The 24,774-nt window shown below is 35.5% G+C and overlaps 1 protein-coding gene across 3 annotated transcripts in view; it reads right to left on the reverse strand.

Annotated features, from left to right (window-relative positions):
- The window catches only part of LOC118200274 (uncharacterized), a 30,279-nt gene extending 28,766 nt beyond the window's left edge, over window positions 1-1,513 (reverse strand). The window contains exon 1 of one of the 3 annotated variants that reach the window (XM_035372222.2): window positions 642-1,513. In XM_035372222.2, coding sequence (XP_035228113.2) covers window positions 642-1,339 — 698 coding nt within the window. In that variant the 5' untranslated portion in view covers window positions 1,340-1,513. The remainder of the gene's footprint in view (window positions 1-641) is intronic. The other 2 variants (XM_035372220.2, XM_035372219.2) reach the window with 2 other exon arrangements.
- Window positions 1,514-24,774: the final 23,261 nt, after the last annotated feature.

A 24,774-nucleotide genomic window follows, 5' to 3' on the forward strand; every position in this document is an offset into this window, starting at 1 on the left:
TTGCCTGTGTATCAAGATTGATGCTGATATAAGGTGGCAGTATGTTTACTTTCACGCCTGTCCTAGTTAATTTGCATTTATTCACTGTCCTGCGTTGGCAATGAGATTTTTTAGCATCGTCGTCACTTTGGAATTTTAATATTAATTTTTATCTGAACTATGTTATCGAATTATTATTAGATGCTTCTATACGAATAACTACTGTACGTTTACGACTTGTACAAGTAGTTGAATTCATCGAAGTTATAGCAAAACGAAACTTCCCAATCATATATCGGCGCCATTTGATTACAGGCCATGAAACATTATCATCTTGCCTTCTAGATTTGCTAACTATGAAGAACACAAAATTGTTCTTACAATTTACTTGCTTTATTACATTATTTGTAACAACATTAGGTACACAATAAATGGAATTAATTTTGAATTTTCATTCCGCTTGTTTCTTTTATAATATATAGAAATGTGTGTGTATATGTAAGTTATTCAAAACATCATTATTAAACAACAAATGGATTTACAGGCAGAATTTACCGAAAGAATGTTCCCTTTCAAAAATTTCTAAAACAGCCTGATACTTATACATTATTGTTTAACTATTTAATAGATACTGATATTTGAAATGAAAATAATACACTTACCCAAGATCCAAAACGCGCAAATAAGCAGCATTTACGGGCAAGTGGGACCTATCAATAGATTCAATTAAATTGTCTCGCAGTTCCAATATTCTGAGACTAGAAAATGTAGCAAAAGCACCTTCACCAATCCACTTAAGTTGGCATTTTAAAATTCGAATTGCGATTACGTTATTTTTCGCTATTTTGCGAAAATCAGAATGCAGATATAAAAGTTTCGAACGGACTGCATTGAACTGCATTCCCTCTTGACCACTAGGATTTAAGTTCTCCAGTACATTCCATTTCCATCCAACTAAAATTGGCACATCAATTATATCGAAAATTATGGATTTAGCTGTTAAATTTTCAAATACTGAATATCCAGGGATTTGGGCTGAAAGCAATTGAATCTTCGAGCCGTCTACAATCTTCAGGTGAAATTTATCTAGATTTTTCAAATTTGTAAACGAACCATCTGGAAATGCTGGTAAGTTATAGTTCTGAAACATAACGAAGACAGTGGGATTGGGTAACAAATTCAAACATCCGTTCAATGTTTTTGTAAAATTTCTTCTTAAATATACACTAAATTCTTCAAAATTCCCATCTTTAAAATAAAATTCGCATCTATTCTTTTTGTGTAGTATTGCATCTGTATAAGAAGCATAGCATTTTATAAAACCAAAGCATAGAAGTATCAAAATAAATCTTATATCCATCTCTTTAAAACCTAAAGCTTTTAATATTTTTTTTAAATGTTCTCATTCATCCTATTAGTATGGAAGTAAAAAAATATTTTCTGTCTGATACAAGAACAGACATCAATCAGATAAGTGAGTAAAGAGCATGCAAAACGTTCTTAGAAAGTAACAAGCACATTTCTGTCGATCATAATAATAACCGTGAAATTGTCTTATTAAAAAAATAACAATAGTAATAAAAAACTGATAAAAAAAGAAGATAACTTCTAAGTGCTGATAACATCTTGATCTGCAATGTGAGTAATCTACCACTTCAAAATTATCAATCACTTACGATAAGTTCCGCTGAGATATTGCACGTATTTATTAAATATTCATGTCTCTAACGTTTCGACATACATAAAAAAAACTTCCAGACGGAGTCACAGCATATTGTTGAATTATCTGAAATTAAAATCGATTGATATTTGTCTGTGACATACATACTTTCTTCTCTCGGTATTGCATCTGAGTGCCAATAGTTACTAAAGATGTATCGGGTGCCAGTATTTATTAAAGATGTGTGGAAAAAAGGGTGGGAAAAGATCAATCAACGTTCTGTTGTCCGTTATATATAAAACAAACAACAAACAATTACAAGATACATTATTTATTTTTCATACATTGTTTGATTTTCAAAATGTATTTATTATTACTACATACTTTTAGATGTCAATGCAACAATATATTTCATAATATGCTCAATTCATATTTGCACAGCACAAATTGATATAAATGATATGTATAATAATACAAAATTAAGACTTTCCGCCAAAAAAATTAAGTTATGTTCTGCCAAATAGCTAAATTATGCAACACATGATAAAATCTGACAGCCATTCGACGATACAAACCATTGGCTGAACAAGTGAGATAATTTTGGTTTTGGGTAATTACGTAAAGTTGGTGGAGGTCCTGCCAATCGTTCTTGCTGAATTCTGAGCCTCACTACTATATGCAACTCTTACAATAAAACACTTGTCAATCTCTGTATACAGTCCACGAAATAGCAACTGCTGCGAAAGTACTCGATTAGCTTCATTTTTGGCTTTCACAGAAAGACTTTTCTACTAATTTGTTAGGCCCTCCGATTTTACTGGTAGATTTGTTTAGCATGCTATAGCTACAAACATCCAGCATGTTCCGGCCTCTCGACAAACAGTTCTACTCGAGATGTCAGTCACGATTTTCCTACGTGGAGTTTCACTGAACTTTGGAATCTGGCAATCGAACAAAATTATAAGAATGGCATGTTACTACTAAGAACATATAATGAATTAAAATTTCAGAAAGCAGTGCTTCCTTTCATTCTGCATCTGGTGAAGCCATCAGTAAAACAAAATGGTTAGTGTGGACAAAATAAGACGAACGTATTAAGTGGCTATTATCAGTCGATGAAGAAGGTGAGCTTCTGGTGGAAGGTCCAAATCAATGAATTGAAGACTCTAGAATGAGTAAAAAATGTTAAGGATGGAGAATGGCAGATGGATATTTGTGCTTTTCGCTGGAAAATGGAGAACATCTAAGAGAGTTGATGCAGTTGTTAGGACGAGTGAGAACTGAATAGAAGAAATTTATGGCAAGTTTTTGAATATAATGTTCAGTTGTGTCTACTTTGAGATGACGGTAGATATACGCATTTGGGATGAACCATGGCGTGTTAATAATCTCTCTTAAGTGCTTTGTTTTGAAGAACTTGGATATGTTGAAGGTGAGTTTTGGCATCGTGGCCTCAGACAAGAACTAGCATAGCGTAATTCTGGTCAAAGTATAGATTTATATGAGTTTATTTGAAATGGTAATATATGACTTCTTATTCCAAGAAGTGGGCGCATAGTTTCAAGCGTAATATTAATTTTTTACACAGTTTCCCTGAGAGACATGTTTACATTTAAAACGTTGTATGTTGAATAACTAAATAAAATGAGATAAACGCAACACCGAAGGTGATTTTTCCAATCTGTTTCTGTTTTGTCGCCATACCCAGCTGTTCTACAGCTCGTTCAACAGATACTAATTATCTTAACCAGATATAATTGAGTCGGAGTGTAGTCAAAATGTAATTTCAAAACTCACGAAATACAAGGAAAAAATGCAACAATAACAGTTAATTTATATCCTTGTTCATAAAAAAAGTGGCTGGCGTTACATCAAACGAAAGCGCAGATGAAGTAAGTGCGCTATGACGTCACGCTTATCCATAACTGGCGGTAAATCGCCAGTTATGCGACGATTCACGGTCCACGCGACGATTTCACGGTCGACGGGATAAAGCGTAAGTACCCAACTAATCCAACCACTGATCAATGAAACATAAGAAACACTAAGTACGGCTTCAAGATTAATTTTCTTGAGCAAAGGATAAACAATACAATAAAACTTTAAAAATTTCACTATAATTCACACAGTTAAAAAGTTAGTATGAAAACCCATAAATTTTTCAATTCATCTAAAAGCATCGTAGATGGGATGGGCAAATATGATATCAGCTGATCAAGAGTCTCATAAAGACTTAAATTTTCAAGATTTTTCGGGTAGTTAACTTAAGTTCGCGCAAAATGCAGAATTTGAAAACTTGAATTACCTTTTTTTATCTAGATGATATCGATATGAAAAAGCGAATAAATGTAATAAAGATGAAATAATTAATAAGTAAATCGATTTTAATAATCAATAAATCATATTGCTCTACAGAAATATTCTTCACATGAAAGTTCAGAGCATTCTGCACGATTGCTCCAAAACTACTGTATCCGCAATCAACTTTTTCAGAAATTAGTTGTTTTTTTAAGGTACAAAAAAGCCTTAATGAAGAAGAAAAAAGGAAAAGCCTAAACTTTTTTTTTTTTTTTTATCAATAGCGGTTTTCAAAATCTGTTATTGTAAGCTTACTGTACGAGCAACAAATTTGTATTATTATGAAATATAAGAGTGAAATTTTAGTAATACATAGGACTTTCAGAAAGTTTTGAGATGCCGAGAGTTTATTATCATATACTTTTACTCTTCAATATATCAAAGTATATATCGTAACTTACTGCTCTGTAAACGCTTATTAGATTAGGTAAAGTTAATCGATTAAAGCAAAGCAACTCGAGGTCTATCTACGTACAGGAAGGGATGCCTTCGTGGAAGGCTTTCTAAGGGAATCTATGTTACTCGAAGCTCGTAATCTATGGCTCGTATCTATGTTACACGAAGGAAACCACGAAAACACTCAACAGCCAGCCTGTTCGCCAGGATATGAACCCGGGTCAAACTAGCCAGTGTTTATTTATTTTATCGCTCGGCACTGGATGAGCCCCGTAATCTCAATGAAGCTGTGTTATCGAAAGGAAACATTTTCGGGTTTTATTCAAGGAGGTTAGAATAGAAGGAGGGAAGGTTCAACTCAATCGGTGAAGCTTGGCAGCAATGTTCTTGTTATCGCTGTGACTTGTGCAAGGAAGTCTGTAATTGCAATATTTTTTTTTTTTTCTTTTCTTTTTGAAGCATGTCACGTGTGTTGTATATGGATGCACAAACAGATTTTCGAAAAAGATTCCTGGGATTACTTTTCACGTGTAAGTATTGATTTTCTTTTTTTTTTTTTTTTTATGTAATATGAAAACTATGGTAAAAAATATCACAATGTTGTTTTCTTTCCAGATGTAAAGAAAAAGAGACTTAATAATAATCAAAATATGTTAAATACATTTTAATGTTTCTGTTTATAGCTGTTATCTTTGTTCCTTAACATATAATGATGTATGTTAGGATGTAAACTGTATAATTTGAACGTTTTAGGTAAATCGTTTGATAATTTTCATGAAAAGTAAGACACCAGTTGTTGCTATTTTTCTGAATTTTAAAGGTGTTAAATAAAGTAATGCTTTTCTTTATGTATTAATTATTATTCATTTTTAAGTTTTTTGAACTGTTAAGAATATAATTTGTGCATTTGATCAAGATAAACTAACTTTTCTGTTGTTAAAATTTTTTTGCATAAATTTACAAATTTGTGGGCAGTATAGTGATAAAAGTAAGCAAAATATTTACACAAATGAACATGTTTAAAGATGTATCCAAAAATATAGAAATATTTCTGTAATTTAGCTTAATTCAAGGCAATTTCTTTGAGATTCATAAATATGAAACGCGCATAAACTGAAATCACTGAATTCACATAAATCTGTTTTATTTTATTAATATTTATTTTCTTGTTATAAGGTTGTTGGTTGTGAAAAGAATCTATTTAAAACTTTCATTTAAAAAAATGCCACCTGTGACTATTGTTTTAGATAATTATCTGCTATTAGTTTCAGGTTAAATATATTTTAAATGATTCTTTAATAAATTACAATATTGTGAATAAATCAGAAATATCACTTCTTAAAGAAAAAACTGGAAAGCACACCCAACAGTTGCTAATAAAACCTAAACAAATTCTATTTTTAAAGGCTTTAATGATATGCACATGCATTTAGATTTCGAACTATTTCTTAATGGTTTTCTGTACGTAGGAAGTTACGGATATCATCTTTATAACTTTGAAACAGAAAACTAACAATAGCGAAGTATTTCATTATAAATTTGACATATTTTTAGTGGAAAATACATGCACGAAACAGCTTAAAAACACGTACGTTTCACTGCCGTAATGCAATGTTTTTGAAGTTACAAACATGGACGCCGCTTGTTCGGTGGAGTTTCATTCCCCGATAGTGGAAGAAACTGCGAACCCTACCTCCTTATGTTCTAACCTCCTTGGTTTTATTCTTAAATATCTGACATGCTATAAAAGTTGAAATTCGTGTTGGGGTGTTGGAGTAAAAAGTCTTTCGTGCTCCCCAATATTTAGATTGTGCACTTACTTACTGCTTAAATAGTTCTCGGAAATATATTAAATTCTATTACTGCTTAAATAGTTCTCGGAAAAATGGCATACACAAAGGCCAGCCATTCACTTCAGACATAGCAAAAAATTTCACTGCTGTGATTGTCATGCTGAAGACTGTCATACCACTTGCATGCATATCGAAAGCCTGAAGATCAGATTGGGGAACGTCAGCTCTGTTCTTGATCGTCTCGGTTTCAAAAAGCGATACTCCAGATTCATGCCCATCCTACTGATTAGCAAAGAGCGGCATAAGGACTGGAGCAAATTTAACATTAAAAGTCTTTCAAAAACTTCCACAGATGATGAAATGCGAAAATATAGTCGAAGTCTTTTAGAAACCTTTACGGATGAGGAAATGTGAATATATATGTATTAACCGTTGATTGAATATCAATCCTTAGTTAAATGCTTCGTTCATGGAACATATCCAGCCGAATAAAATCAAAATAGATAACGGCGAAACAATGGTGGCATCCCTCCTTTGGCTTTAAAAGTGCCCAAGTTTTTAGCCATGAAACTAAAACCACAAACTACACTTGCTAAAGAATAAATGCAAGTATCTGCTTACCCAAAGTACTTGAAAAATGGCCCGAAATAATGTTTAGGATCAAATCTTTAACATTTGCAACAATGCGCCCAAAAAAACTGTCGACTTTCTACAGTAAAATAAAAATTAGGATCCTGCTTTTAAGGTCTTCGACAATGCTCCTATAACAACTGTTGAATTTCTGCAGCAAAAATAGCAATGATTACGTTATATTAATTTCATTTGGATGCAGTTGATTTTATTTACTTTCGTGATTGTTATCACTGATTGAAGCCACAGGAGCTATTGAACAAATTTAACGAAGCATCAAAAAAGACAAATGTTTTAATTACCTTAAGAGTATTATAAAGTGTTTCTCCCGCCTTCTTAGCATGCCTGCATAGTGTAGTGGTCGGCACGCAGAGCGCGTATTCCAGAGGTCCGTGGTTCAATTCCCGGAGAGGGCGTTGCTCATTTTTCATCGTTCCTGCTCCGAAATAACCTAATGTCTCTGTAGTATCAAAAAACCCAAAATCTTAAAAAAAATTTTTTTTAATGGAAATGAATAAAAAGTGTATTTGAGATTATTACATCCTTGAAGGACTCTACTTCTTTTTAAAAAAATATCTTACTTTTATCTCTATGAAGGTTAGAAGAATCAAAATGGCCTTTTATATGTAGTATCAAATCTGAATTCAGCTCCCAATTTGTCCGTCAGCGTCAAACAAATATACAAGGTAGGGGCGCCGTTTCAGCGCATGCCTGTAAATTTAAAATTGGGAAAAAAGAATTATTGTTTTTTAACTTATTCATATATTAAAATCCTTATTAGCTGCATTTTATGATGACTCAGTTCGATGACTCAGTTTTGCACTGAGTCATTGACTTTTAATTTCTGAAATTCAAAACGAAACCAGATGACCGCTGCTAAGTTCTGTTTCTGCTCATCAACCAGTGGAATGAATTAGCGCATCGGGTGATGAAACAACTGGAGAAGCGAACTTCTCCTCTTCCTCTCCTTTTTATCACAATACTACCAACGAACAGACGCACTGCATGTTAGAGTTACAAGGAGATACTGTTCAGCGTTTACCGATGAATTTAGAGCAATTTGTTATTATTTCGTGGTACTGAGCTAATTTTCTGCTTATTACGCTATATATATACGCCACTGATTACACTATGTATTTAAAATCCTTATTTCAGAACTTTTTGAGTGTTCCATGCGACAATGTGTAACATGACTAACAATCTGTATAATTAATTACCGTATAGTTTGGCGTATAAAGCGCATGTTAATACAAAAAATAGGACCGAAATTTACGGGTGCGCTTTGTAAGCCGGATATAAAAATGACAGCTTAAAAACAAAGAAGGAATTAGATTTTTACATGCACCAGAATACTGCTTATTTAAAAGCAATGACATACCTTCTGAAATTAAACGTTTGCATTATCGGATAATATGAAGTTTTTCATGTTAGTCTTCCGTTATATCTTCAGGCGTATCATTGAATTTTGTTTCATCTTCACCATAATTGTTATTTTGGATCCATAAATAAATAATCATTATCCGTTCCATCTTTTACCAACACCAAACATCCTTGCTGCAGTACGATTTCCATTTTCTTTCGGAAAATGAATGGCTTTGCATTGGAAGCCAACACTGTATTTCTTTACGCGAGCCATATTTACTACTAAAAGATGTAGTCCTGGATCAACTGTATTTCAATTTAAGCGAAATTATAGATGCTCGTTATACCCCGTTGCGAAGCCAGAAAATACGGTAATTATCTTTTCTAGAAATTTGAAGCACAGCTGAAAATGAAATTGAAATGCTTTTAAAGGACATAATTCGGCAAACAGTTATTTGACATCTCCAATTTCTCTGAATAAATATTATTACAAATGACAGACTTTGTTCTTTTTTAACGGGCATTTGCAGTAAATATAAAATTAAAAGCAGAAGACACTTTCAGACTACATAAAGGGAAAAAAAAAAAAAAAAAAAAAGCAGCTGTTTATCAGTTTATGTTGTTCCAGAAGGTGCTTTTAGTCTTTTCAGCTGCTTAATAGTGGCAGAATAACTGCTTAGCTTAAGGATTAATTTAGTAATTTCATTGTGCTATTATTGTCTATTTATAAACACATAAATTCTCGCTCTTATATTAGAACTAGTTTAGAATTTTCCACACATGAGCGATCAAAAAGGGATTTTCATGTAAATCAGCAAATGAAAGTAAAGTATACCTACAACGCTTCATAAAAGTGTAGTAATAAATGTATTGAAATATTAAGTCGAGTAATAAATTACAAAAATTTCTTCGAAAAACAGCAGCTCCCACTTAGAGATTTTAATTAGTCAGTTGATGCCACAAGCAAGTAAAATTACATAAAATTGCTAAATATAAATAAGAGGAAAAAAATCTAAGCATAGTTGTCCGTGGATATTTCTTATTATTCAAAATAATATGAACTGCATTTCAAATGTTTGTATGAATACGATTGTACAAATACGATTGTATGAACGAAACAAGGATTTCTCAGATTGTTTTAATCAAAAAGCATAGTCAGCTAGTACACAATGGTAAAATAACTTTTTTCTAAAAGAACAGAATGCATACTGAAAAATATGAAACAAATTAAGTGTATTGTGTAGTTATAATATATCCATTTAGAAATGCGAGTCTAATTCTTATTAGTTTGAATTCATGAGCTTTGTAAAAGAAGATAAAATTTTTTACTTCAAATCCAATTTTTCAAAACTTATAATATGAAGGAAAATGGATTCTAAATTTGAATTCGATAATACTCAAGGTAGATTCTATATTCGAACAATCTTACGTAATTTTAAAATTTAATAAAGATTTTCACTTCAATCTTCAAAACATACGAATTATAAAATTCGATCATGTGCATTTCCTTATTTTATATGCTGTGCAATAGTTAACAACGTGAATGCACAAATAATGCAGCCAGTTTTTAAAAACGTATTATGGTGGTACAATTTTTATTATGGTAGTACAATAATTGAGACAGATCGTTAATCTAACAATAGAATAGAATAAATATTATTTTGTTTTTGGTTGCTATGGGTTACCAGATTGGCAGCGTTGAGTTGTAGTAGGCAAGTTGCCACAGTAAATACTAACTCGCACATATAATTACATTTATTTAAAAATTCTAGCATTAAGCAGTATGGTCTTCATTGAAATTCAGGATGCGCCTCTGGTATAAGGTGTGGTTTTAAAAATACTAAATTGCTAAATAAAACTCATGCTGAAGTAAGTAAATTTCCAGTTGCAGTGGCTTTGTGAACCATTTCAAAGTATTTATCATATTGTTACGAATTTGGTATTTAAAAAGCTAATGTTAGTTCAATTATAAATTAAATGGTTTTATTTCTCGCGCAGTGCAGCGCGTGACGAATATTAAAAGAAAGCTAAGCCAGAAAATTGAAAATACAAGAGCGCGTGCATTAAATAAATAAATATCTCTTTTTGATTTCGAGAAAGTACTGGAAAATTCTAGCGCGTGATTTTAAAATCTAATAAAAGGAGGAAAACATCTCAGTTAGTACTAGTTGCTTAGTTTGTTGTTGTTTAGAAAACTGCTCTTGTTGATTGTAGCGAATTCGCGGATTAGCGGTCTTTAGCTGTTTTGAATTACGTTCTATTGGACATTTGAGTAGTTAAAAGATAACTACTGTGAGATATTGTAATACTGCATGATAATTTGAGAAACTTTAAGCATTTTTGTTGTGATAATAATAAATTTTTGTTCATTTTTCCTCGGACTTGTGCATTCATTTCATAACGAACCCGTACGCAGGCAACAATTTTTGGTGTCAGAAGTGGGATTTGAATGCCAATAGCAAGAGCGATGGAAGAACAATTCAGGCAAATGATGACTGCATTTGCTGCTTTCCAAGAAAAGATGGAAGGAGCCGTCAACTCCGTTAAAGAAGAAATTAAAGGCGAGATGAAATTGGACCAAGAATCCGTTAAGGAAGAGATGAAGGCCATTCAAGCTGGTCAATTAACTTTTAAAGCGAAATAAAAGCCGTACAAGTAAAGATTAAAGAAAGTCAATACGAAATGAAAAGAGAAATTGCCTGCATAATAGAAACCAAATTCGATGCTATGGAAGGTAGAATAGATGTGGTTGAAAATAAAGTTGGGCAAATTGAAGAAAAGGTTTCTTCTGTCAAAGATGAAATAGAAGATAGAGTGTCGGCTGTGGAGCGACGAGTCGAAGGAAGAGTTTCGCCCTTCCAACAACAAATTGAAGAAAGAGTTTCTGCCGTCCAAGGACATATTGAACAACAAATCGAAGGCAGAGTTTCTGCTGTCCAAGGACATATTGAACAACAAATCGAAGACAGAATTTCTGCTGTCGTCGCCAAAGAAGTTGACACTTTAAAGAAATTCGTAGCGACGGCAGGGAGCACTTCGGATGGTTTAAAATTTCTACCCATGCCTGCTCGTCCCTCTCTGAAGCTATCGACATATGATGGGAAGACCTCCTGGCAGGTGTATAAGACACAATTTTCTATCGTGGCGGATGCGAATGGATGGGATTCCCAAGCTAAGGCCTGTCACCTCGCCGCTTCTTTAAGAGCCGACGCAGCGGATATCCTTCAGACTCTTCCCGAAAACAAAAGGTTAGATTTCGAAGCTCTGTCCGGCGCCTTGGAGCTGCGCTTCGGGGAGAAATGTTTAAAAGACTACAGCAGGCTCCAATTAAAATCCCGTCAACAGAAGCCCACCGAAACACTTCAGGAGCTCGCTACGGATGTTGAAAGGCTGTTACATCACGCCTTTTCGGAGTGCCCGACAGAAACAAGAGAAATCCTGTCGCTGCAATATTTCATCGATGGCATCCGGGACCCTGAAATACAGAAAGCACTGCGAATGGCGGATGTTAAAGATCTGAAAAGCGCTTTAGTGTACGCCATGAAATTCGAGGCAGCCCAGCAAGCCACCCGTCGAGACCGCCATCCAGTCAGAGCTGCTCAAGTCCAGGAGCCACGGGATCAAGTCACTGCTCGTTTAGACGATTTAACTAGACAACTGAACGCCTTGAGACGGAATATTGGTGACAAGAAACCGACCGTAAAGTGCTGGAACTGCGGTGCTGAAGGACACATACGACGAAACTGCAGAACACCCTAGGGTACGGATGTTAAAACCGCTCCTAACAAACAGCAGGGAAACTAATTAGTGGCCATCTCGCGGGGCAGAGGTTGACAGATAATGAAAAGCCCCAGTTTAAAGCGCTTCAGATTTTTGCAGCGAGAGGCGGCAGTAATGGACTTTTCATAATAGGACATATTAATAGAGTTCCCTGCAATATGACGATAGATACAGGAGCCAACGTTACCATCAACCGAAAAGATTTGGCTGAACAACTGGGAAGCAAACTTATCTGGACGCCGCCCTGCGTTACCCTACAGACTGTGTCTGGTGAGAAGATCGACATCGATGGAAAAGTAAATGTTAACATCACGTTTGGAAGTGCCGCTTACCATCACACGGCATATGTAGCAGAGATCACTGATTCTTGCATACTCGGATTGGACTTTCTAAGGAAATACAATTTTTCCTTGGACTTTAAAAATAACGAATTGCATTCTACATCTGAGGACATAGCGTTATTTGGAGTTAATGATGAAGAAGTTAAATCTGTTCATAAAATCATAGCACAAGACAATATCACAATACCGGCAAGAACAGAAATTTTACTTCCTGGATCCATAGCCGAAAACAGAAATTTCCGCTATGGCATCATAGAATATCCCAATAACTGTAATAGCCCAAAAGGAGTACTAGTAGCCTCAACACTCGTCGACCTATCCAGAACGGTTATCCCGGTGAGATGTAACTGAGAAGGGGAGAATTATTAAGAAGGGTGAAGTAATTGCAGCTTGTACTCCAGTAACCAGCGCTGAAAGAAAGAATAACATCCAAGAATCCGTGTCCTCAGAGAGCATTACATCGGAGTTATTGCAGAATGCGCAATTAAATTTTAAATTAATTATAAAGAGAGGAATGCTGCCGATCGCGTCATTAAAGATCTTCAAGTTGTTTTCTCCCGCTCGACTTCTGACGTGGGTCGAACTAGTTTGACACAACATAGAATAGATACCGGCGATCATCCCCCGATCAAGCAACATCCAAGACGTCTACCGTTTGCTAAACAGGAAGAGGTGCGAACACTGTTAAAAGATATGGCAGAAGGCGATGTCATCGAGCCTTCAGTAAGTCCATGGGCATCTCCCATTGCCCTAGTCAGAAAGAAAGACGGCTGAACAAGATTTTGCGTTGACTATCGGCGGTTGAATGAGGTTACGAAGAAAGACAGTTACCCTCTTCCTAGAATTGACGACATTCTAGACACTCTTTCTGGAAGCAAGTGGTTCTCAACACTTGATTTAAAGAGTGGGTATTGGCAGGTAGAAATACAGCCTGAAGACCGAGAAAAGACGGCATTTACTACGAGACAAGGGCTTTGGCAATTCAAGGTGATGCCGTTTGGACTGTGTAATGCGCCGGCAACATTCGAACGTCTTATGGAGACTGTTTTGAAAGGCCTTTCCTACAAAGCCTGCCTGATATACCTGGATGACATCATCATCGTCGGAAAGAGTTTTGAAGAACATTTAGAAAATCTTAGGAAGGTGCTTCAGAAACTGAAAGAAGCCAATCTGAAGCTGAGTCCCGCTAAATGCAAATTGTTCCGAAATGAAGTGACTTACCTGGGACATGTCATCTCTGCAGAAGGTGTACGCACGGATCCTGAAAAGGTATCAGCGGTTAAATCCTGGAAACGTCCCGAAAATATCCATCAGCTGAGAAGCTTCCTAGGGCTTTGAACCTACTATAGGAGATTCGTGAAGGACTTTTCTTCCATCGCAAGACCCCTTCACAAGCTGACAGAGAGAAACCAAAAGTTCTTTTGGACAAAAGAATGCGAGGATGCATTTAACAACTTAAAGGAAGCTTTAACATCTGCTCCAATCGTGACGTATCCTCAGCTCGACCGACCATTTATTCTCGACACCGACGCGAGCAATGAAAGTGTCGGTGCTGTTTTGTCCCAAGAAATAGACGGCCAAGAACGTGTAGTAGCTTACTGGAGCAAGTGCCTGTCTAAACCGGAGAGGAATTATTGTGTCACCAGGAAAGTGTTGCTCGCCATAGTTAAAGCTGTAGAACAGTTCCATCACTATCTATACGGCAGAAAATTCCTGCTCCGCACCGATCATGCATCATTTACCTGGCTTTTAAATTTCAAGAATCCTGAGGGTCAAATAGCCAGGTGGATACAGAGACTCCAAGAATATGGCATCACTATCCATCATCGTAAGGGATCATCACACGGAAACGCCGACGCCCTGTCTAGAAGACCTTGTCAAGAAAGCTGCAGATATTGTTCCAGGGTGGAAGCGAAATACGAGCTGCTGACTCCGGTCGCAAGACAAATTACAACATCAACATCGGCTGATCGAGAACCGTGGAGTGATGATGAAGTCAGGAAAGACCAGCTGGAAGACCGCGACATTAAACCCATAATTGATTTAATGGAGTCATCAACCAGGAAACCTACCTGGCAGGACATTTCTATCTGTAGTCCTACAACCAAACAGTATTGGGCACTCTGGGATTCACTTCACATTCGAAACTTCCTGCTCCGCACCGATCATGCATCATTGACCTGGCTTTTAAATTTCAAGAATCCTGAGGGTCAAATAGCCAGGTGGATACAGAGACTCCAAGAATATGGCATCACTATCCATCATCGTAAGGGATCATCACACGGAAACGCCGACGCCCTGTCTAGAAGACCTTGCCAAGAAAGCTGCAGATATTGTTCCAGGGTGGAAGCGAAATACGAGCTGCTGACTCCGGTCGCAAGACAAATTACAACATCAACATCGGCTGATCGAGAACCGTGGAGTGATGATGAAGTCAGGAAAGACCAGCTGGAAGACCGCGACATTAAACCCATAATTGATTTAATGGAGTCATCAACCAGGAAACCTACCTGGCAGGACATTTCTATCTGTAGTCCTACAACCAAACAGTATTGGGCACTCTAGGATTCACTTCACATTCGCAACGGCGTCTTATACCGGAAGTTCGAATCGGATGTTGGAAAGACGTTCCGATGGCAGCTGATACTTCCAAGATCCCGCATTCCTGATGTCCTTAAAGAACTGCATAACAGCCTTACGGGAGGTCACTTTGGAATAATGAAGACCTTACAGAGAGTTCGTGAGCGCTTCTACTGGAATAATGCAAAGGATGACGTGCAAAAGTGGTGCCGATCCTGCGATGCCTGTGCAGGTCGGAAAGGACCGAAAAGACGCAGCCGAGGCAAGCTGCAACGTTACAACGTAGGGGCGCTTTTTGAACGTATCGCCTTTGACATCTTGGGACCTCTGCCACGAACTGCTGATGGCAACAAATACATACTCGTTGTCATTGATTACTTCACCAAGTGGCCTGAAGCGTACCCTGTTCCTGATCAAGAGGCTGTCACAGTAGCTGAGGTAATGATACAGCACTGGATTTCCAGGTTCGGAGTGCCTCTTCAGTTACATTCCGATCAGGGAAGGAATTTTGCCTCGGCAGTAATCAAAGAACTATGCAAACTACTCGGCATTGACAAAACTCAAACGACGCCATTGCATCCCCAGTCGAACGGCATGGTAGAGAGGTTCAATCGAACCATCCTTAATAACCTCTCATTAGTGGTGTCCAGAAACCAACAGGACTGGGACAAGAAATTACCACTCTTTTTACTGGCTTACCGTAGTGCTGTCCACGAGACTACCGGCTATTCTCCATCACAGATGCTCTTCGGTCATGATCTTCGTCTGCCTTGTGATCTACTGTTTGGCCGCCTTCCGGATGCTCCTTCTTCGTCTGAGGAATATATTCAAGATCTCCAGGCCCGGTTTGAAGTGATGCACAACTTTGCACGAGAGCAAGTCAACTTGGCGACGAAGAAGATGAAGACCCGATATAACACGAGAGCTACTGGACATAGATCCAACAAAGGAGACAAGGTGTGGTTGTGGAACCCGATTCATCGAAAAGGACTCAGGCCTAAATTACAGTCACCTTGGGATGCTCACCACACAGTCCTAAACAGGCTGAATGACCTCGTAGTTCGGATCCGTAAGTCTTCGAACTCTGATCCTAAAGTCGTAAAGTGGAACTAATAATTACAAGAAAAATGTAGACTATTATTTTTCAATTCAACTTAATAAAATCTGTAAATTTATTTTCAATGATTGTAACACTAATCATAACTATTGCTGGATCATTCATAATAAATCTGTCATTAATATCATTCAAACCATTAACGTCCAAAACATTAACTGCTATGACTTATATACCTCACTTCCTCTAGAAGAAATCTATACCAGTCTACTTGATCTGCCTAAACTCTTCCCTGATATGCTCAATATCATGACTCTTGACTAATGGAAAACCTACCTAAAATGCACACTTTTTCATAACTACATCAAGTTTCAAAATCAACTTTTTAAACAAGTCAGAGGATTGCCAATGGGCTTACATTCCAGCACCTCGATCTGTAATATCTTTTTATTTGTCAAAGTATTTAACTTCCAAAAAAATCTACAACCACAAGAGTTAAATTACTACAAACACACCTACAGATATATTGATGACCTTATTACAATTAATAATTTTGGTAAAATTGAACACTCCGAGATTTATCCGAATTGTCTTACACTTAATAAAACTAATAATTCACAAAATAGCATAGACTTTCTAGATCTTCAAATCATTAACTACAAAAAAATTTTACTTTTTGACAAAACAAGAAACTTCAATTTCAATACTAACAAATTAATAAATTGGAACTCCAACATATCCAAAAAAGTAATTAACAATACTATAATTAATCAAATACAACGAATTAAAATTATATGCACAGATACAATAGATTTACAACGCGAAATTTTGCTCCTTATTAAAATTCTCAAAAATAATCTAATACCCATTCAATTTATCAACCATTGCCTTAAAAAAGCAGGCGTTAAATACTCACTCTAAATCATTTAACTGATAGGGATATGATAACTTGTTCCTAAACCTGAGAAGGCGGTATAAGTTGGATGACTATCAGTTGAAGGATTTGTATATAGTGTAATTACTCAATTGTATATATTGTAAAAAGCTAATTGTCTTCAGACTTATGCTGTTACTAAAAAAATGGGCCTATTTCATGACTTTAGTCTGTCTAATAGCTCTTGTAAAGTGAAAATTCCTTTTTTCCTTTCTTAAATTCTTAATCATTGCGACACGACAATTAGCCAGAAATTAATTAATTTCAATTCACTAGTATTTTCAAAAAAAATCTTAACAGACAGTCTCACTCAAATAAGAACTCCACATAATACATCCCTCAAGAATTCCGAGTCCCACCCACTACCATAAATTACTTCACCCAAGTCTTACCGACTGATATTATTCAAAGCCCCCACTGCCGCTAAGAATTTTCGGATACCCTACACGGTCAGACACGAAGAGAACACTTTGCCAACTCCCCCACTAGAAAGAATGTAAGTTACTTAATACCTTTTCTGGCCTTTATATCTTCATGTACATTCACTGTTCTTATTATATATTATTTTTTATATTATTTTTATATTGTCTTTGATTTGTTTTTACAAAGTTTGCATTATTTATCTTATTTTGTAATCTTCTATGTTTATTTCAACTTTACTTTGAATTCGATTTCATAATGACAATTTCCAATGTTTAATTTTTACAAATAATATAGAACTCAAATGCATAAACATGAAGGTGTCGGGGACTGTTACTCGAGTTATTTCGGATTTCTCTATAGAAATTGCTTTTTACTCCAAATTGAATTGACTAAAATGCTTCATAAGAATAAGATCTTTGAGTATCAGCATTGGTTCGTAATCCCTTCTATTCACGGAAATATTTGGCCTGACTAGAATTGCCGGTTTGGCTTTAACTTATAACTCGAGTAAAGACGAAACACCTTCGTATTTACGTATTTTTATCAATTATTGTTCATTGAACGGGAGTTGGTTTGTTTCCCTTGAAAAGTCAACTAATTTCCGATCAATAACAATGATTACATGTTTTTAATTTTTCCTTTTACAATTAAAATTTTATTCTTCATGATGATTTAACTCCAGTCCCCGTTAAAACATTATTAACATTTTGCTTTCAAATTACTTCAAAACATCTTTCAAAATATAACTTACCAGTATGGATTCACTCTTTTAATATAATTCTACTTTAATTAAACTTAGGAGATAATATAATCATATAATCAATATTGTTTAGGAAATAAATTATTATTAACTAACTTTGCAGCAATTGCGCAAGTAGTAGTAACTTGTTTTCGCACTAAATGAATTTAAGATCATACAACATTATATACATATATATATATATATATATATATATATATATAAAGAAGAAGAAGAAGAAAGTTAGGAGAGAAAAAGAAAAGCTTAAAAGGAAAAAGTATAGTGATAAAATTAAGAAACACAAACAGTAGTGAGAATCTGCAGGACGGGCTAAGTATGCTGCTTTAATAAACATAAAATATAAAGATGAATTTTTCTCAGAAACCATTCTTCATTAATCTGTAATATTTTCACGACATATTATTTCTTGTATAATTAATTTCTTATCTAAATTATATTAAAATGATCATTTTGCTAAGTTAAGTAAATTACCCTTTTACAACTTTTCTGCTCTCAGTAAAACAAGAATTTTTGTTAGGTACGACACACAAATTAAAAAAAAAAAAGATATTATGATCTTAATTCTTACAGAAAAATCATTTGACAATAATGTAAATGATGTGTCGACAAAATATTTTACATTTAAATTTATAAAGAAATATAATCAAAAATAAAAATGATTGAAAGAAAGGAAAAAAAAAAAAAAAAACTCATTTCCTATAATATAATTCTCGTATTTGCCTTCTAGAAAATTTTCACATATGAATTTATAACAGATTCTGAGGAAAAATACATAGAAAAAAGAAAAAACAAATAACCCGATGAACGATATCAGTAAAGAAGGTTTGAACACTTATTCTGAAGAATGTTTTCATTTATTGAGTACCTCAAAACTTTTTGAATGCTGTTCATAACTGAAAGCGAAAATATTGAGGTCACAATTTAATGAAATTTAATTACTGAATTTAACCCAGAAAATGAAATTTTTTACCGAGTCATTCAATATACACTGGTTATCATAAATTAAGGAAAATCACAAAAATAGCGATAACTCCCTCAAAAATAAGCCAAACCATGTAAAATCTGAATATGTTGCCAAGTAAGAGTAGCTGAGTAAAACTGCGATATGCAAATTAGTGGCGCTGCTTTCGGAATACGTCATCTGCGAGGAGCATAAAAGTTTGAGAGCAAGCCCACATATTTCACTGTGACAGTGACATCAGAAATCTGAGATAGCCAATTCGTAACAATGACCTCCAGGCATCATTTGCCTTCAGAACTGCAATGGAGAGCCATTGGGAGACTAGAGGCAGGACAAAGTGAAACAGAAGTGGCCAGATGGCTAAATGTGAGTCCTTCTGTGGTTCATAGACTTTGGAGGCAATTTCAAACCACAGATTCGGCATCTAGGAGGTTCAGCCAAGAACGGCCAACTGCTACGACGAGCGCCGATGACCGATATTTGACATTATGTGCACGCAGGAATAGAACCGCTCCTCCGACTCTTCTTAGATCCTCCTTTGCCGCAGCCACCGGAAGGTTCGTGTCACCGTCAACTGTGCGTAGAAGGCTTCACGAAGGTGGTCTGTATGCGAGGCGACCAGCCATTTGTGTGCCGCTCACGTCACGCCATAGGAGGGACCGTTTTCAGTGGGCACGACAACACGTTCACTGGACGCCTGATCACTGGAAAGCGGTTCTCTTTACGGATGAGTGCAGGTTTAGTCTAGAAAGCGATAGTAGGCGTTATTTGATATGGAGAGAACCTAGAAGCCGTTATCATCCGTCAAACATCCGTGAAAGAGATGTATACGGAAGGGGCAGTGTCTGTGTTTGGGGAGGCACCTCTTTGGGTGGACGCACAGACCTCTATGTCTTTCCAAGGGGAACCGTGAATGCTCAGATTTATAGAGATGACATCCTTGATGTGTATGTGCGCCCATATGCCGGGGCAATAGGTGATGCTTTCCTGTTACAGGACGACAACGCAAGACCACACAGGGCTGTCATCGTAGATGATTATCTTCAACAGAAAGCAATTATGCGCATGGAGTGGCCAGCTCGATCCCCGGACTTGAATCCTATCGAGCACGTTTGAGATACTTTAGAGAGACGTCTAGCTGCTCTCAATCCGCCTCCTCAGACCCTTGTCGCGCTTGCAACTGCTTTGCAAGAGCAATCAATGGCTCTCGCTTCCTATGGAACTGATAGACTGCATAATTGAAAGTATCACACATCGCTGTATGTGCTGTATTGCTTCTAGAGGCGATTATATTCCCTATTGAAGGTACTTTTCCTATAGCAAACTGACACCTTCAATTTGTCCATTTTATACATGTGCTAATTTCTATACTACCATATTTGTCTGGTAATTTCTTTTTATGTAATATGATATCTTACTTGTATATTGTAGGTAAGTTTGATTAAATTCTACATGTAACTTTTTCAGTAATCGTGATTTTTGTAATTTTTACTTATTTTATGATAACCAGTGTAATTTGCTAAGTATTTCATCGTAGTATAAAAGGATGAACTCCCATATAAAAAGGACAAACAACTTAAAATCAAACCCAAGTATGACTTTATGTGAGATACACAAAGTAGTACCTACAAAAGAAAAACGATAAAAAAGTACAGATGATGTGTTTTATAATTCAATTTATGTTAAACACAAAAAGTTACTCTCGGTTAAATTAGATACCCGAACATGCTACTTATAAATTTAGGTACCTGGCGGTGCGCATGGTTTCGAACTTATATTCATATAACTCGATACGTTACTTATATTCAAAAAAGAAGGGGGGGAAGGAGCTTTTAAGAAATGTTTTGGCTTCCTATAGTTTTTAGATTTCCTTAAATTCTGTAATGATATTGAAAATTAAATTTCAAATTTGGATTCGGCAGCGTGAAAAAACCAATACAATTATAGGAATGGGAAGAAAACATTTTAAAATACAGGACAATAAAATTATAAAATTTCTAAATCTTCTAAAGTACTGGTTTAAAATTAAATAAATACAATTTTTGAAGTAAAATAGTTTCAATAATTGAAGTGTCTTAAAATTTCATGATGATTAGCAATTTGATCAATTTTCTAAAATTTCCATTTGAAATGCCGACAAATTCGATTTAGTATTTCTTTTTTTTTAGTCTTATAATATAACCGAAAATAGATATAAAACAGAAAATGAAATAAAGAATACCCAGCGCTTGTTTAAAATTCGGATGCGCAAAAATTGTTTCAATTCTCATTTAATTTAGTCTCCAAATTACATACCTCGCAAATTAAATCCCAATTTATTGCAACAATCGTAACAATTCGAGACATTTTAGGGCATATTTAGGAGGAAATCGTAAGAATTTTTTTTCTGCTTTTAGGACATCTTCCTATCAGGTTTTCGGTGATAATAGCAATTAAATAAATGCTTCAAATTTTCAAATAAATATCACAGTGAAAGAAGAAGTATCACGCCGCCCAGATGGAGAAGTAGTTAGTGACTCTGACTGCTATACCAAAAGCCTCGGGTTCGAATCCCGGAGAAGGCATGGATGTAACTTGTCCGTTCCTTCATAGGAGGCTATGGTTTATGGATTAATGTAATATAGAACCGATGCATTTTTTTTCTCCAAAAACACTTCACAGTTCTGGAATTTTCTGAACAAAAGTACTCTTACAGTTCCTTTTTCAATGATCTATTGTAGTGGCGTATGCCATCCGAGTAGGTAGAAACGATTTCTATAAGCTCTCGTGGTCACCGTGCTCCCCGGAATGGTGACCATGGGAATCCTGTGCACCGTCGAGTGTAAAGACAGCGTTCAAATAAAAAGCATTCATAAATAATAGCGTTCATCTCCCTTGGAGAGGTATCCCATCGGTGGGTGGTAAGTGAAACTTTCAAAATTCCTGTCCGAAGATCTGTAGATGCAAACCCACCTGCCGCTTAATGCGCAGATAAACGGGTAAGCACGATGCAGCATATATGATAAATTTTGTATTATGTTCCTAAAAATAGAGAAATATTTGTGAGGGGCATTTTAGAAGCAAATGACCTGTATTCACATTAAGAAAGCTTTACAAATGCGCATGTAGCTAGCGAATTTGTCGAGATTCGAACCCGAGCTCACCCATTTTGCCGCTAAGGGGAGGACCTAACTAACAGTGTTTCGCAGCTGTATCCATTCGGCCTAATACTTTCTTAAGATGTGTTTGCCGCCCAAAGGTTATAGTGATTAACTACGCTGACTGTTGTACCGAAGGCCCACGTTTCGAATCTCGAATGGAGGTTTGTAGATGTATAGTTTCTGTGCGGCATGGGGGCTCTCTATATATGGGGCGAGCCGAAAATCATCTCGAGAAGTTGTTGGTAGGGAAGGAGGAGTGGGAGACCCTCGGATCCGTTACGTTACCTGGAGTGCTTTTGAATTTTGTGGGTTTGTTCTGATGTTACTGTCAGACATAATCTTATATATATACGGCTTAAGTGTTCGTCGCCGATAGTTTATTGGTTGCTTGCGTAACTGTAAATAGTTTTATTCCCCGTGCAGTGAAGCGCGTGACGAATATTATGAGAAAGCTAAACCGTAAAAATTAAAAATACAAGAGCACATGCATTTAACATTTAATAAATAAATTTAACATCTATATATAATAGAATTCGGAACTATGCAACCGGCAAAAACCGGCAATGATGAAAAAACAAATTAAATAAATAAATATCTTTATTATATGCGGCTTAAGTGTCTGTTTGTCGCCGATAGTTTATTGGTTGCTTGCGTAACTGTACTAGCCAATGGACTGAAGTTGCAACGGCACAGGGTTGCCGTTTCAATCGAGACGTAGACAATTTCCTGTAAAACTTGCCTTTGCTATGACCATCCATAAGTCTCAGGTCCAAACGCTTAAGCGTGTTGGCATTTTTTTTACCTGAGCCTCCATTTAGACACGGTCAACTTTATGTTGCCTGTTCAAGAGTTCGTGAAAGAACGGACGTAAAATTAAAAATAATGGATGGTCCTCTGCAAGGCGAGCTTAAAAATGATGGAAAGATCTACGCAAGAAATGTTGTGTACAAAGATATCCTTGACAAGTGAATTAACATTTTATTTTTTTAAAGCAATTAAGGAAGTGGAAGGGGCGTCCTCGCCGCCTGCCCTGGGTAATTCAGTTCGAATTAGCAGACTCCTTTGCACAAATCATTTTAATTACAATTTATAATATCTAGAACAGCGGTCATTTCGTATGACCCCGGGCTTTTTAGTGTTGAGATAAGTCACAACAAAGATGTGTTTAGTATGTATCTTTTGTTTAAAGAGGTTTATTAGAAACATTATTTTTCTCCGATTCTTTTTATATCCATTTTGTTACCTTTTTCTTCATTATGTGTTTCAGATTTTTAAAAGGATAAAAGTCTACAGTGAATTAGATCAAACATTATACATTTTCAAAATGTTAACTCAATTAATTATTCCTTACTAAATTCACATCCTAGATTAGAAGAACCTAGCACCAAAAATCTTTCCTAAACTTTGCCAGTTTGCAATGTCAGGCATATAAGCTGATCTGATTCCTAATATCTCATTTAAAATGACGCAACAGTCTACATGTATAACACTAATGAATTCCAAGAAGATGCAACTGAGAAAGAAAACCATCTTTAATTTACTACAATATAGTAGAGAGGTATATAACATAGGAAGTAAATGCACACCTAGAAATATATACGATACTGAACGAAAGAACAATAATAAGGGGTAAAGATAATAACAATAATAAGGGATATAAAGAACAAAAATAAGGGGATTCAATTCTGCCACTGCCTTTGTATCTCGTCGAGGTCTACAAAGATAAGTAAATTTTGAGAACTGACTAGTTCTGTTACAAAAAAGAATCAATAATAGAATAGCAGAAGTTCAAAACGCTCTTGTTTATTATGGTGGAGTTTGTACATTCTACACTGTCAAAGAATGCAGAGTAAGTTATGCAGCTAACATTTAAGAATTTTGAGAAAAAAAAAAAAAAAAAAAAAAAGATGTATGATTGTATGACTTAAAAAGATTTCATTATATTTGCATTATTAAATGAAGGTACCAGGAAATTCAGAATTTTGCAGTATGTCCTTAATTTCGCTAAATATCTGATATACCGATGTTAGTGGGTGTAAATTTGAGAATCCACACATGTATGCACCAACTAAACGAAAACTTAAAAAATAAAATACTCGAATTTATAAATTAAAATAAAACATACTATAACACAAACGTTACATATTTAACAAAGTAATTTAAAGTCTAACAAATGTTTGGTTGTTTTAAAGCAATATCTTAAAATTTTCCTTCCTAAACTTATTTTGTTATCTTACTTTTAAATGCATAACTTCTTGGTTCGTGAATATAAGTTTCGTTGTCCCTAATCTAGGATATCTGCAAATTGCCGTCGTATTTACATGTTGATGAAGAACATTATTTAATAACATGTTAGCTTCAAAGAATGTTCTATACAGAATGGTTATTACTGCATAAGCACTTAACCTGATGTTCCATTACAGACGTTACATTCGTCTATTACGCAAATCCCGGGAAGACATCTTTTATTTTACTTTTAATATCTTAAAATATTATTATCTATTTTAATTTGGATTTTTCCCTTGTCTTTTTGCGATACACTGAGGAACAGCATCCTAAATTCTATTTATATTAAACACCGCCAAATTAACCTAACTGCTCCGTGCCTATTCAAAGAATCCAA

The sequence above is a fragment of the Stegodyphus dumicola genome, chromosome 10 (assembly GCF_044657685.1).
Source record: "Stegodyphus dumicola isolate Sdum_Otavi_A_Nest chromosome 10, ASM4465768v1".
NCBI lineage: Eukaryota > Metazoa > Arthropoda > Arachnida > Araneae > Eresidae > Stegodyphus > Stegodyphus dumicola.